The sequence below is a fragment of the Sceloporus occidentalis genome, unplaced genomic scaffold (genome assembly GCF_023333645.1).
Source record: "Sceloporus occidentalis isolate IW3139 unplaced genomic scaffold, rSceOcc1.0.p SCAF_1, whole genome shotgun sequence".
Lineage (NCBI taxonomy): Eukaryota > Metazoa > Chordata > Lepidosauria > Squamata > Phrynosomatidae > Sceloporus > Sceloporus occidentalis.
This window is the reverse complement of record NW_028316981.1, coordinates 69440493-69456096: the sequence shown is the minus strand read 5'-3', so window position 1 is coordinate 69456096 and position 15604 is coordinate 69440493. Positions and strand designations below refer to the sequence as shown.

The 15604-nt window shown below is 43.8% G+C and overlaps 1 protein-coding gene across 1 annotated transcript in view; it reads left to right on the top strand.

Moving 5' to 3' along the window:
* LOC149321547 (inter-alpha-trypsin inhibitor heavy chain H3-like) overlaps positions 1-15604 on the top strand; it is a 68246-nt gene that overhangs the window by 38129 nt on the left and 14513 nt on the right. The window contains exons 13-17 of the mRNA XM_089524175.1: positions 1258-1443; positions 2383-2522; positions 4297-4457; positions 12839-12901; positions 14357-14470. Coding sequence (XP_089380301.1) covers positions 1258-1443; positions 2383-2522; positions 4297-4457; positions 12839-12901; positions 14357-14470 — 664 coding nt within the window. The remainder of the gene's footprint in view (positions 1-1257; positions 1444-2382; positions 2523-4296; positions 4458-12838; positions 12902-14356; positions 14471-15604) is intronic.

Sequence of the window (15604 nt, the reverse complement as noted above, 5' to 3'; positions counted from 1 at the left end):
TAATTCTTTTTGTAATTGCTTCATAGTTTTTTTATAGTTATTATCAACTAGATCTAAATTATTATTTGTAAACCAAATCCCTAAATACTTAACTTTATTTACTATTTTGCAGCCAGTTTTTCCTTTTATCAATTTCTTCTCTTCTTCCTCTATATTTTTGGTTAGTATCCAAGTTTTATCTTTATTTATTTTCATTCCTGCATATTCTTCAAATTCCTTAAATTCTCTCATTAAATGTTCTGTTCCTGCATCCCATAGCTTTTTATGATCTATACAATCAAATACTTTGCTTAGTGTATAAAATACATACTGATTCTTTTTTGGAATTCTTTGGTGCGCTTCATTAGCCATTGCATGTTTGCAATGTGGTTCCTAGTGCCCCTTCCTTTTCTGAATCCTGCTTGCACCTCTGGAATTTCTCTCTCCATGTATGGTTGGAGTCTATGATGCAGAATTTTGAGCATTATTTTGCTTGCCTGTGAGATTAGTTCTATTGTCCTATAGTTGCTGCAGTCTTTTGTAGCTCCTTTCTTGTGGATTGGTATGTACAGTATATTGAGTGTTTCCAGTCTGTTGGCCACTGCTTTGTTTTCCATATTTGTTAGGCATATTTCAGTTAGCACTAAAGTTTCATCTGTCAGTAGGCACTATAGCAGTTTAATTGGGATATCATCTGTTCCTGCTGATTTATTTTTCCCCATTTCCTTTATTGCAGATTCTACTTCACTTCTTAGAATTTGGGGTTCGTCTTCATATGGCTCCTCTTTCCAAATATAATTCATTCCCTCATCTCTTTTGTATAATTCTTCTGTGTATTGCTTCCAGCATCTTTTTAATTTCTTCTTGTTCTTGTATAATGTTCTTTTTTTCTCCATAGAGCATCCCTGCTCTCAGTTTGAACTTGGCTTTAGTTTCTCAGATTTTTTGACAGAGCTGCTGAATCAATATTATTGATACTGATATTGAATCATTTGTGCAAATTACTTGTGTAATTTACTCATGTGATTTATTCTATATAAGAATCTACTCATCACTCATTGATTGCCTGAAAGAACCTACTCCAGTTGGGACCCTAAGGAGTCAAGTCCTTATGTTACTTGCTAGGAGTAAAATAGAGCAAAACATCTCACTAGGGAATAAGACACTGCTTTTTTGAATAAAATTTCCAAGCATCAATACTCCAGCACTGATTTTGCTCTCAACAGATGCATGTCATATTACAGTCGTTTGTTATTCTAATAAATGTTTTGTTTCTAGGGTTTTTATGATGAAGTAGCCAATCCTTTGCTTACAGAGATAGCATTAGAATACCCAGAAAATGTCATCTCTGACCTGACTCAAAATAATTTTAAACATTATTATGATGGCTCTGAAATTGTTGTGGCTGGACGAATTACAGACAATGACCTGAACAGTATTACTGCAGAGGTGAAAGCTCATGGGGTGAGTATTAGTCTGATCTGATAGTTTAAGAGTGTAAGAAAAATACCCCATGAGTGATAACAAGTTCAAGTTGAATCCAAGTTCAAGTTGAATGCAAGAAACATAGGGGCTCTACAGACCGGCATTTTGTAGGTGCGGTGAGGGCTGAGCGTTCAGACGCTCAAAGCCCTCACCGCGCTACCCGGGTGCCATCTTGGCTCATGCCCATCCATACGGCACGTGCTATGATGACACTCTTTGTGCACAGCACCTAAACGGTGCTGTGCACAAGGGGCATCATCCTGGTGCGCAAATACACCTATGCCTCCCCTTCCGGGACGCAAAAAGAAGCCCTGTGCAGTTGCCATGGCCTCTATCCAAAGCGAAAAGGGGCAGCTGCAGACCACCCTAAAGGGGCTGTCTGTATAGCCCCATAATTCCCAAAGTAATGCTGAGAATTTAAATGCGATGGGGGAGGGAATATTAGCCATTTTAAGCAAATTGAAATATCCCTACCACATTAAAAGACAAAACTGTAGGTTGCTCATCTCACCATGGTGTTCATACTTCACCTACAAATTAGTCAATGAACAAATGAGAAGTTAATAATAAAGTAGAACTGCACTAGATAGCAGGTCTTGAAGTGGCTACTTGGTATGACCCATACCAACTTATGCAGAAAATTAGCAGCAATGCATGTTCTTAGAGCCAGTGTATTTGTAATAATAAATCTAGGCATCTCTTGTTTAGATTGCATGAAAGAACTAAATAGAAGTTAAGAAACAGTGTTAATGAGAGTCTTGTAAGAGGATAGTAGTTCTTTTACCTGTGAAGGAAAACCCAGTAGAATCCACACTAAGGTACAAACTAACTTGTCCTGTCCTGTCATGTATATATTGCTGAAAAATTATTGTACCAATAAATATACTTTTTGAATGTAATTATTTTTTTCTGTCCCAGGCACTTGATGATCTGACTTTTTCTGAACAAGCAGATATTGAGGAAACAGCCAAAGCTCTTGAGGAACAAAAATACATATTTGGAGATTATATTGAAAGACTCTGGGCTTATCTCACAATACAGCAACTTCTAGATAAACGGTAATGAAGGACCTTTCCAAAATAAAAAAATAATGCATATCATGGGCCCTTGTTATCAGCTGAGGTTTGGATCCAGCCCCCAGTCCTACCCCTGGTGGATACCAAAATCCATGGATGCCCAACAGGTTATATACAATGCGCTAGTAAAATGGTGTCCCTTATATAAAATGGCAAAATCTGGGTTTGCTGTTGGAATTTTTAAAAAATATTTTTCTAGCCATGGATTGTTGAATCAGTGGATAGTTGAATCTGTGGATACAGGAGACTGACTGTATCCATTTATTTTGTATATTGTAACTGTGAGCCAAATAATTCTCAAAGCAATTTGTAACAACAGGTTTTAGTAACTTCCTTTCCTTCCCTCCCTCTCTTCCTCCTTCTTCCATATTTATACACAAGCCTTTTATTCTCTGGCTGATAGCAAACAGAGGCCAGTGTATGTTTTCTTTTCAACCCACTGTCCCAGAGCTACTACCAAATGAAACCTGGACTCAGTCCGTACTAGGGTTAAAATGGGGCGTCACTTCTGGACGCCCCTAACCCTAATACGGACTGAGTCCGTACAAAATGACGGCACCCCTTCCACATGGAGGCCGCCATGACGACGTCACGACCGCGCCGCCTCTATACAGGACATCCGCGCCAGGGTGCTTTCCACGGAGCAGGAAGGAGCTCCATTTCGGAGCTCCTTCCTAGTTTGCATCGCTGGGCGCAGCCTTTAGAAAGCGGCCCCTTTCTCCTCCTCCCCGCCGCCGCAGGGTATCCTGGGGGCTTGAAGCCCCAAGGACACCCCTTTCCAGGCTGCGGGGAAGGGGCCTTTTGCCACTTCCCCGCAGCCTGGAAAGCGGCGGATCAGGGCCTCGGAGGCTGCCGGTCTGGCAGATGAGGCCCCGATACACCGGGGAAAGCAGTGCCTAATAATAATAATAATAATAATAATATTTATTTGTATACCGCCCTCTGGCAAACCAATCCGGGCGGTTAACAACAGTAAAATATAAAATATGACAATTAAAAACCCTTTATCCCTCCCCCCCTTAAGACAGTATTAAATAGTATAACATATTAAAAACACAATATCAAGCATAAAAACAGCAATTAAAACTAAAAACCCTGATATCCCTCTGTTGATCCTCAACCATCACTAAGATGGGGCCACGGGAGGAATGAGGGAATCAGGGAACCAGGGAACATGGGCCGGGATGGTTAATCTGGAAAGGCCTGCCGGAAGAGATCTGTCTTGACCGCTTTTTTAAAGCTGTCTAATGATGTTATCTGACGGATCTCATCTGGCAGGTCGTTCCAGAGTTTGGGGGCGACAGCAGAGAACGCCCTCTGGGAGGTCGCCGCAAGCCTAGATTTTAGAGGCTGCAGTAAGTTCCTCCCAGAGGACCGGAGAGTGCGGGGAGGATTGTACGGGAGGAGGCGGTCCCTAAGATAGCTTGGACCCAAGCCATTTAGGGCTTTAAAGGTGATAACCAACACCTTGTACTGGGCCCGGAAGCTGATAGGCAGCCTACAGGCCACCTCAAAGGGGTAACGCGCCCTAATGTTGTTCTTGTGTAGATCTCTTTGTCTCTTTCTTCTCTGGCCAAAGAATGTGGCCAGGCTATTTTTCTTGCTCTGCAGTTCCTCCAGGGAAGCAGGACAGTAACTTCCCAGTGGCTATGTGATGGCATATGGCAATGGAGTAGTGAATCTGCTCTTGATTTTGCTCTTAACTATTTAACTATAATTAGAATTATTAATGCTTCTGTAATGTTCTTCCACTTAGTTCTGTAGCAAAGGGCGATGAAAAGGAAAACCTTACTGCTGAAGCCTTGGAGATGTCTCTGAAGTACAAGTTTGTGACGCCTTTGACATCTATGGTGGTCACAAAGCCAGAAGACAGTGAAGATGTTGCTGACAAACCGGTAGAAGGTAGAGATTTTTTATGTGAAGAAATGATTTTTTATGTGACGCTTTTAGTAGCTTCTCTTTGTTATGGAGAAATGCAGTATACTTCATTCCTACCAGTCCTCCCATTGGAGGAGCAATTCTGTGAGTCCAAGATAAGGATGTTTTGGTTAGTGTGGAAGTCATCCAGCAGGAGACAGAGCAAGAGAAATATGGTTTCAGCAATGGCTAGACTCCCACTGAGAATTTTTATGGGTGATGTTGTGGAGGCACTTTATTTCTTTCTACATTGCTATATCCTAAAATGAGCACTGCTCCCCAGGACTACCAGCGTCCTCCAATTTCTCTTGACCCCTGTAAACATTAGGACTCTTAATAGGTCCCTCTACTTCCTATGGGGTCTCATCAGATTCTGGAATGGCCCTGCAAAGAAAGTGATTGAACATGCCTGGACAGTTCCAAACATGTATTTTGTTTCACATCTTTTTATCTGTGCAGGAGCAATAGCTAACCTAACTAAAAATTTTCCTGCAAATTAAAAACAGGAAAGTATGTTTGTTTGTTTGTTTGTTTGTTTTTGGCCATAGGAATGGTTTTGTATGCTCAGTTATATCTATCAGAAAAAAACTTCAGATACAGGAAGACATGACCTCCAAGATGTCTTTCGACACGTGGCAAACTATTTATTTATTCATTCATTCATTTATTTATTGCCTTTATTTCCCATTCTACATTGAAAATAACTCCCAGAGCAACTTAAAAATTATTAATTTGATGGTGCCCTGTCCATAGGCGTACAGTCTAATGGTCAAAAGCTGCCCAAGATCTTGAAATTCCAGCAACCTTTACGTTCCCTAAAATAAGATTAGCAAGCCACACTTGTACCTGTTTTGTGAGAGGCAATATAGTCCAGTAGTTGGGCTAATGGCAGCAGTGGGGCAAACTTAATTTCCATTTGCGGGGAACGTGCCTATATTTGCCTCATGGTTTTCAGAAATCCTAAAGTCAATAAGCATAAGAAATTTAACCCTTAGATTCCTAACTCTGAATGCTAAGCCCAAAAGGCCTGCTGTTTTCATCCATTCCCCATCCTACCCTGCCAGACACACCAAGGAAACAGTATTCAACATCTTTATCAATGACTTGGAGGACAAAATTGGGGGCATACTTATCAAATTTGCAGATGACACCAAACTAGGGGGGGTAGCTAATACCCCAGAGGACAGGATCAAAATTCAAGATGACCTGAATAGACTAGAAAGCTGGGCCAAAGCTAACAAAATGAAATTCAACACAGAAAAATGTAAGATACTGCACTTAGGGCAGAAAAATGAAATGCACAGATATAGGATGGGCGACACCTGGCTGAATGAAACTACATGTGAAAGGGATCTGGGAGTCCAAGTAGACCACAAGCTGAACATGAGTCAACAGTGCGACGCAGCAGCTAAAAGGGCCAATGCAATTTTAGGCTGCATCAATAAAAGTATAGTGTCTAGATCGGGGTCGGCAACCTACGGCCCGCGGGCCGGATCTGGCCCGTGGAGACCGTGGGACCGGCCCCAGGCCGGCCCTGCCACCAATTGCCGCCGGCAGCCTGCTCCCTCCCCCCGCCCTTCGCGGAGGCCGAGGAGAAGTGTCCGGGGCCGCTGGATTCCTCCTTGGCCTCCGTGGGGCCCTGGCTCCGCGGAGGTCGAGGAGAAGCGCACGGGGCCGCTGGCTTCCTCCTCGGCCTCCGTGGGGCCCTGGCTCTGCGGAGGCTGAGGAGAAGCACGCGGGGCCGCTGGCTTCCTCCTTGGCCTCCGTGGGGCCATGGCTCCACGGAGGCTGAGGAGAAGCGCGCGCATGCTTCCTCCTTGGCCTCCGTGGAGCCCTGGCTCCGCTGAGGCCGAGGAGAAGCGCGCGGGGGAGGTGAGGAGGCGGCCTGCCGCCTCCGCGGGCTCCCCCCAGGGCTCTTGCGGCCCCAGGCTTCTCCCTTATTTGAGGAGGAGGAGGAGGATGAGAAAGAGGAGGATGAGAAAGAGGAGGAGGTGGAAAGGTGAGTCATTTCAGATCTGCCTTGGGTTGTTTTTTTTAAATTTTTAAAAATATGCAATACTTATTTTTGTTTTTTTATTTCATTATTTTTATTATTGCTTTTTATTTCATTTCATTATTTTTATTATTGCATTTTATTTTATTTCATTATTTTTATTATTTCTGAAGGTGAGACAGTGTGACTTTCCAAAGTGCTGTAACAAAGGTCTGCTGTAACAGTGATAGTGGTGATGATGATGATAATATCAGTCAGTTTATGAGACATACACTCACTCTTTCTGAAGGTGAGACACTGTGACTTTCCAAAGTGCATTTCTGTGTATTTTTGGTGCATTTATTGCTGAAAGGTCTGCTGTAACTATGATAGTGGTGATGATGATGATGATATCAGTCAGCACATACCTCCTCCTCCTCCTCCTCCTCCTCCTCCTCCTCCTCCTCGCAGGGCTTTGGTGGAAGCTCCGCCCCTGGTGTGCGGCTCCGCCCCAGAGGGTGGAAGCTCCACCCCCAGCATGCGGCTCCACCCCCGGAGGGTGGAAGCTCCACCCCCTGCTTCAGGCCCCCCAATTGTGTGAGGGACAGCAACCTGGGCCCCGGCTCAAAAAGGTTGCCTACCTCTGGTCTAGATCAAGGGAAATAATAGTGCCACTCTATTCTGCTCTGGTCAGGCCCCACCTGGAATATTGTGTCCAGTTCTGGGCACCACAATTTTAAAAGGATATGGATAAACTGGAGCATGTCCAAAGGAGAGCGACTAAAATGGTGAAGGGTCTGGAAGCCATGCCCTACAAGGAACGACTTAGGGAGCTGGGGATGTTTAGCCTGGAGAAGAGAAGGTGAAGAGGTGACATGACAGCCCTGTTTAAACATTTGAAGGGATGTCATATTGAGGAGGGAGCAAGCTCGTTTTCTGCTGCTCCAGAGAACAGGACCCGGAACAATGGATGCAAGCTACAGGAAAAGAGATTCCATGTCAACATTAGGAAGAACTTCTTGGCAGTAAGGGCTGTCTGACAGTGAAATATATAATCTTTGAGTGTGGTGGAGTCTCCTTCCTTGGAGGTCTTTAAGCAGAGGCTGGATGGCCATCTGTTGGGGATGCTTTGATTTGGATTTCCTGCATGGCAGGGGGTTGGACTGGATGGCCCTTGTGGTCTCTTCCAATGCTATGATTCTATGAGTAACTGTTGTATCCAGCTCATTGTAACTAGAACCTTTCCATGAAATTCAAAACCAGCAAAATAAAATGAAATATTTGGATTAGTGGAAGGGAAAATGAACACTATCTGGGGACAGGTGGTGGATAATTATGCTTTCTAGTATCCATTTGCCCTATGACTGCACATCCTGAACAAATAGGAAAATGAAGGGTGAGTCTTCCTTTGAAGAACCTGGAGTAAGCACTCTGAACAAGTCATGGAGTGCTGATTAAGAGAGAATATTGGTTTGCTTGAACTAGTTTTAGAAACAATAAATAACTATAGCCCCAAACACACGGCCAAATAAAGTGGCTCCTGGCCTCTTGGGGACATGACGTTTTGATGACGCATGCCCCTGAAGCAGCTGGAAGCCACGCCAAGGTCATGCTAGGGGCTGAAAAGCCGCACCAAAAAGGAGTGGAAAAAATCCACTCCTCCCAGCAGCGTGTTGGGGATAATGGTGGTGGCCAGCTTCAGGAGCAGGCCGTGTGGTCACTATGCTCTCAGAGCAATTGCAGCCAGGCTAGCTGGAGATTGCTTCTTCCAGGCCATGTGCTTCAGCCCTATATTTACCTAGAGACTTGTCAGTGAGCTTATGTATACCATCCCTTTTTGTGTTTGTTAAGGATATTATGCTGTGAAAATGCTTTATAATCAGAACAAATTGAAATGAACATTAATCTGTTTTTTCTTTCTCATTTTCTTAAACTTCCTTGAAAAAAGCTGATGGTAAGTTCAACTCTATATTTCTGCTTATTTGTGGGGAGGGGAGATATGTGGTTGATTTTATTGGACCGTTTTATTTTTATTTTTAGCATTTGATTAATAAAAAAGCTAAAAAACCTGTCAGCTTATGAAAAACATCTTCTAAGCAAGCATAGCTCTAATCTAAGGCCTTGGAATCTCATATCTATGGTTTAACTTAGTTTTAATTAAGTTCTTCTGTCTTTGGCCTTATCTTCATGGGCCAAAAGGCACGTTTCCCACTCATCCCCATTCTGTTCTGGTATCCTGTTTGGATGATGCACATCCCCAAACCCAGTTCTAGCTCAAACAGTCCAGATGACATCTGGTATTCCCCCCTCTATCTTGGTATCGACTGTGACATGTTTCTGGATTCCCCCACTCAGCTGGCTGAGTATTAGTTTTTTATATGCAGTTTTTATATATTGTTTTATTGATTGTACTGATTATTATGTATTTTATATGAATTTTGTACGCCGCTTTGATCAAATTGGAAAAGCGGGATAGAAATAAACATCATTATTATTATTATTATTATTATTATTATTATTATTATTACATTTCCCACCAGAACCAGAGTATATAACCCTTGAGACGCATTGAAAATATTCCTGTTACTCTGCATCTTCTGTGAAGATCAGAAACCATCTGTTCCTGTGCTGTGACAGCTGTCTGTCCTACTGAACTGCCCAGCACATCCACTGCAGGTCGCTCATTCTGGGGTCAGAATGAGGTGCCAGACATGTGTTTGTCACTGGGCACCTCGTTCTGCCTCAGAAGTGAGTGACCCATGACAGTGGTGGCAGACACACCAAGAGGCTCAGCATGATGGTTATGCAGACAATCACCATGGTGCAAGAACAGAGGGCCAGTTAATGAGGGGAGATCGGGGCAATTATGGGGTAGAATACTCCGAGCTGACCACAGAGTATCCTGGCCAGTGCAGACAAGGCCTTTATGAGCAACCTAAGCAGGATGTGGCTATAGCAGAGGAATATTTAAATAAACCATTTATAGGTAAAGCTGAGTAACGACCTGGCATGCATTACTGAGACCTGGCTTGGGCCTGAGAGTGAGGCTGTGTGGGCACAGGCCCTCCCAGCTGGGTTCTCAGTTATGGACCAGATCAGGTTAGGTGGGCAGGGGAGCGGTGTTGCCTTGATCTATAAAAACACCCTTTCCTTAACCAGGAACCTTGTCCGGAAAATGGATCACATAGAGTGTATTTACCTGACCCTGAAGGCCAGAGACAGTCTGGGGATTCTGTTGGTCTACCAGCCACCCCGTGCGCTAACAGACTCCCTGGCCGAGCTGACACAGCTGGCCTCGGAGGTGGTGTTGGAGTCCCCTAGGCTTCTTGTCCTGGGGGACCTCAACATCCTCTTCGAGGTCAGTCATGGTCCAACAGGTGCAGCTTGGGAGTTCATGGCTACCATGACAGCCATGGGCCTGTCTCAATTAGTCTCAGGGCCAACGCATTGCGCTGGTAATACCCTCGATGTGATCTTCAGTACGGACATGGAGTTTCCGTGGGCAGAGATCTTTAATATCTCTCCCTTGTCATGGACGGATCATTTCCTGGTTGAGGCTCGTATCAAGGCTTCTACCATTAGCCCCCCCGGAGGTGGCAGACCTACTAGGATGGTCCACCCTCGAAGACTGATGGAACCCAAAAGGTTCCAAGAAGCCCTAGAGGGGTATATGGCTGGAGCTGACGGCGACTCTGTTGATGCCCTGACAAACATCTGGGATGTCGATCTCTCCAGGGCTATACACAGTATCGCTCCCAAGCGTCCTCTCAGGCCTGCTTCCAAGAAACATCCCTGGTATACGGAAGATCCCAGGGGAAGGAAGCGGGTTCTGCGACGTTTACAGCGCAAATGGCGAAGACACCAGAACTTAGCCGACAAGACACTCCTGGGCTCTCACTTGAAGGCCTACAGAGTGGCAATGAGTGCAGCAAAAAATTTGTTCTATACTGCATGCATTGCGTCCGTGGAGTCGCGTCCTGCAGAGCTGTTCAGGGTAGTGAGGGAGCTTACTCAGCTCCCTCCTCCCCTGAACCCTATTTTGGTACCATCTAAGGCCTGCTGTGACGAGTTTAACAACTTCTTCGCGGATAAAATCTCTCGGATAAGGTCTGATCTCGACGCCAGTATTAGCTCCGATTCTAGAGTAGAGGTGTCCAGAGCTTCTGTGGCCCCTGTTATACTGGATCACTTTGCGTTTGTTAGTACCGAGGAAGTGGACAAGATCCTTCGAAGTGTTAGGAAGACGACATGCTCTCTTGATCCCTGTCCCTCATGGCTGGCGGCTCGGGGGGGGATGCGGTCCTAACTATGTTGCACCGCATCATTAACACATCTCTAAGAGAGGGACAGTTTCCATCCAAATTAAAATTAGCTGTGGTTAAACCCCTGCTAAAAAACCCTCTTTAGACCCCCTGATTTACAATAACTACCGGCCTATATCATTGTTGCCATTTCTGGGGAAGGTGATCGGGAGAGCGGTGGCCTTCCAGTTTCAATCAATCTTGGATGAAACGGATTTTCTGGACCCATTTCAAACCGGCTTTTGGGCGGGCTATGGAGTTGAGACTGCCATGGTCGCCTTAGTTGATGATCTCCGTCTGGGCATGGACAGTGGAAGCGTGTCCCTGTTAGTGCTTTTGGACATCTCAGCGGCTTTCGATACCATCGACCATGGTATCCTTCTGGAATGCCTGGGGAAGTTAGGTATCGGGGGCACTGTACTCCAGTGGTTCCGCTCCTACCTCTCGGGTAGATTCCAGATGGTGCAGCTGGGGGACGTGTGCTCCAATAAGAGGGCCCTTACATCTGGTGTCCCTCAAGGAGCCATTCTGTCCCCCATGCTACTCAACATTTACATGAAACCGCTGGGAGAGATCATCCGGAGACACGGGGCGCGGTGTTATCAGTACGCTGATGATACCCAAATATGTTTCTCTGTGTCTCCGACTGGTGCAGTAACTAAGGATGGCATCTCTCTTCTAAATGCCTGCTTGGAGTCGGTAATGGGCTGGATGAGGGAAAACAAACTCAGTGTGAATCCAGGGAAAACGGAAGTACTGGTGATAGGTTCCCCAGGTCCGGGTGTTGAGATTTGCCATCCAGTCCTGAATGGGGTCACTCTCCTCTTGAAGGACTCGGTGCGCAGCTTGGGAGTGCTCCTAGACTCTTCGCTCCAGTTGTCTTCTCAGGTGGATGCGGTGGTGAGGAGCGCTTGCTATCAGCTTCGACTGATACGCCAGCTGCGCCCTTACTTGGACCAGAGGGACCTTGAAACTGTTGTACATGCTCTGGTAACCTCTCAATTGGACTTCTGTAATGCGCTCCACATGGGGCAACCCTTGTACCAAACCCGGAAGCTACAGTTAGTGCAGAATATGGCAGCAAGACTGGTCGCTGGTGCTTCCAGGTCTGATCATATAACACCTATTTTGAAAGATCTTCATTGGCTGCCTATTCGCTTCCGGGCCCAATACAAGGTGTTGGTATTAACCTATAAAGTCCTAAATGGCTTGGGCCCAGGGTACTTGGAGGACCGCCTCTTCCCATACAATCCGCCCCGCACACTCCGGTCAACAGGGATGAAATTGTTGGAGGTCCCTATGTCACGCTATGCGAGGACCTCACAGAGGGCTTTTTCCATCGTGGCCCCTAAAACTTGGAATAACCTCCCAGACGAGCTCCGCTTTGCCACATCTCTAGCTCTTTTTAAAAAGAGCTTGAAGACGTTTTTCTTTTCCCAGGCCTTCCCACCGTGAACCATCTTATCCCGGGATGCAACTTTCTTAAGGTGGATCTTACCGCATTCCCCATCGCTGGGCAGTATGCAACCCAAACTCTAGGCTTGTCCTGCATCCCGTGCTTGAAAAGCTGCAAGAGAAGCCTGGGTTGCTTTATTGTCTTTACTTGTTTTTCTTTTCAATTGACATGCTTTCAGTTGCTTTTAATTCTGTTGATAGTTTAATTCTGTTTTAACTTTGGCACAATGTGTATTTTTAGCTGTATCTGTTTCAACCTTGTAAACCAGTTTGAGATTTAGGGCTGGGAAAAAGACAAATTAGACATGATAAGAACAATAACAAGAAGTGGTGGTGGAGGAGGATGTAATTAAATATAAATTACAACAATTGCTTTCTTCATTTGGGAAGGTTTATTTTGTTTTGTTTTGTTTTGTTTTAATTTAGCAATATTGTATCTCTTGGTTGACTGGATATGAAGATTCATCGGAATCTTTCTCCTCAGGCCTGTGCAGATGAGGACTGCCATATTTAGCAGGTTATTTCTGCACATAAAGCAGTACTAAATCATCATACTAAGAACAGGATATGGCCTCTGCATGGTGGTATTGGCAGAGTGTGCAGGCAGTCAATTTTTATTTAAGTTTAACAATAGTTTCTTTCTTTTCAAACAGCAAAAAGTCAGTCTTTCCCTATGCACTACAGTGCTCCATCAACTCCTTATCATTATTCTAGTGGTGAGTTTCTTTTAAAAATCTGTAAAGAAAAGCTAAAATAGCTCAGAGTATGTCAAAGGACAATGATTAATTTCAGCCAAAATGACTGTGGGTGTCTTTGTTCTGGGTCTGAAGAACTAATTAAGAGTATTTTGTTATGATCTTGTTGTGACAGAGTTCTCAAGTCCTTTTGTTTTAATATTTCTAAGCGGAGGAAAAAAGAAACCAACTCAAAAGAAGTTGTTAGGCCTCTGGGGTTGATGTGGCATTGACCTAAAAACGAAACAGCCTTATATTAGTGTCATGATTTGCTTGACGACTCTCACTTTTTAAAAATCACAGAGATGTATAGTATTTTCAGCTAAAGATTTCATAATGAAATTTGGCTTCTCTTTCAAAGCACAGGCATCAAAAGACAAAAGACACTCAAGGAATAAACTACATGCTACATTAGGCACACATTTTTAAAAATGTTTAAAATGCTTAGAATTGATCACTCATCTGTTCTTCAGAAGTAAGGGGGGATTTTGATCAGGACCATGGAGTGGGAAAGGAAATGCTCTTTCCTTATGCCATTTCCCCAGTTCTTTACAGTTTAAGACATCAGGTCTAGGATCCAGATTTAGGCATATGCTGAGTGACTTAGTAAGATGTAAGTTAGTCACTGATAAATAAAGTTCCATTGATTTCAAAATGTATGACTAAATCTGGATTCTGTCAGACTCCCCATTATAGTCCTCAATTACAACATTGAAGCTGACTAGTAAAAGTAACAGCTTTATTGGAAAAAGAGATACATACAACAGAAAAGACTTTTGTTGGAAGAGGGGGGCTACAATCGGGAGCCTGACAGATTCAACCCAGGGCTTTTAAGCCATTACTGTCCATGAAGTCTTTTTTTCTGTTGGATACAGTCAGATCTGGATCCTGAAAGTATGACACCATAACACTACTGGTGATTTTTAATTCACTTCTTTCTCCAATATATTAAATACATTTCCTTCCTATTTTAAAAGAAAGTTCAATTTCTATCTGCTTGGACTGATCTATTTACTCCTAACTAGTATGGGGCTATTCATTTATTTTAATGTACTGTATAACCCATCTTACGGGATGGGATTCACTGACACTAAAGGAAATGGCTTGAGAACTTGGGCAGTTGAGGGGGGGATACTGCATTTTGCAGCAGTTTGGGCCCATTTTGAGTGGGGTTGGGAGTGAAAAATCATCTGCATTTTCTCTAAAAAGGTTGCACCTGGGAGCATCAGGCCTGCACTTAGGTCATGGGTCACACTTTTGCCCAACCCTGCATTCTATAGTTTCCAGGCCATCCATGCTGAATTACAAGGACCAAAGTGACAGTAATGTAATTCTGAAGGTCCCTCGAGCAAGAGCATATTGTTGTGCAGTAAGATAAAATCTCAGCACCTATATCAAAAATAGCAGCAATGTGTTGATGTTAATCCTTCCTTGCAGTTGATGGAGATCCACACTTCATTATAGCAGTACCTCAAAAAGAAGATGCCCTTTGTTTCAATATTAATGAAGACCCAGGAGCAATCTTAAATTTAATAAGAGACCCAGTTACAGGTAAGTCTTTTCTCTCTGAACAAGGGATTATTAATATGGACTTTAGGAAATTGTGATTCTAAATTTCAAGGAATAACTGGTAGTTACATATCAGAAAGGCCTTGTGGGATCAGACTCAACAACCACCTTTGATTCTTTTGATTCTTTCTTGAGATCAGTTTTCCTTCTTATCACAGAGCAGCCAAACCTGTACACAGGCACAATAGATTTTATCTTGTCATTTTTGAGACTTGTTCTCTTTGTTTCAACATAATTCCTAATGCCAAATTTGTATTTTCACTACAGCAGCATACTGCATTGACTATGGAGATTATCTCATCCTTAAATCCTGCCAGGAGAGATGAAGGATCTAAAAGGTGAAAACGAGTATTATCATACTTACCCGTGCCCAGGCTGTAGGCAGCCTGTATCCTCCCAGGTAGCCTGTCTGCAACCTGGACTTCTGCCGTGGCTTTTTTAAGAATGGGAAAATATTGTACTTGGAAAAACCACAGCAGAAGTTGAGGTTGCAGATGGGCTGCCTGGGAGGATATGAGCTGACTACAGCCTGGGCACGGGTATGTATGATAATACCTGTTTTCATCTTTTAGATCCAATGTCTCTCCTGGCAGGATTTCAGGGAGCGATAAGCTCCATTTTGAGTTCAATTGCTAACTTGGAGCAATTGTTTAATTTAAAGACCAGGGTAGAGAATATGGGTCACTCCAGATTTTATTAGGACTGCCTCTCCCATCAACCATAGCTAACATCCAATGATGAGGGATAGGAGGAGTTTCAGTTCAAATATATGGAAGGCCACACATTTACCATCTTTATTGTAGACAACAGTATTGTGTATCTGAAGTTACACTTTTCTTTTGTTTGTTTCAGCATGTATGAGTTTTCATATCTCATTCTATTGCCTGATCATCTCAATCAGAAAAAAAAACTTTCAAAGTGTGTGTGTGTGTGTGTGTGTGTGTGTGTGTTTAGGGGACTGAAGTAGAAGTAAGAATGTAAGTCCCTCAGATCTTAAAAGATGCAGGCATTATTACTCTGTATTTATTGAAGGCCACAGGCCAACTATTCTAGCCTTCCATGACACACAATAGAAAACCTGCCAGGGAAAGTGGGGATACCTATACTTGGTCCAAA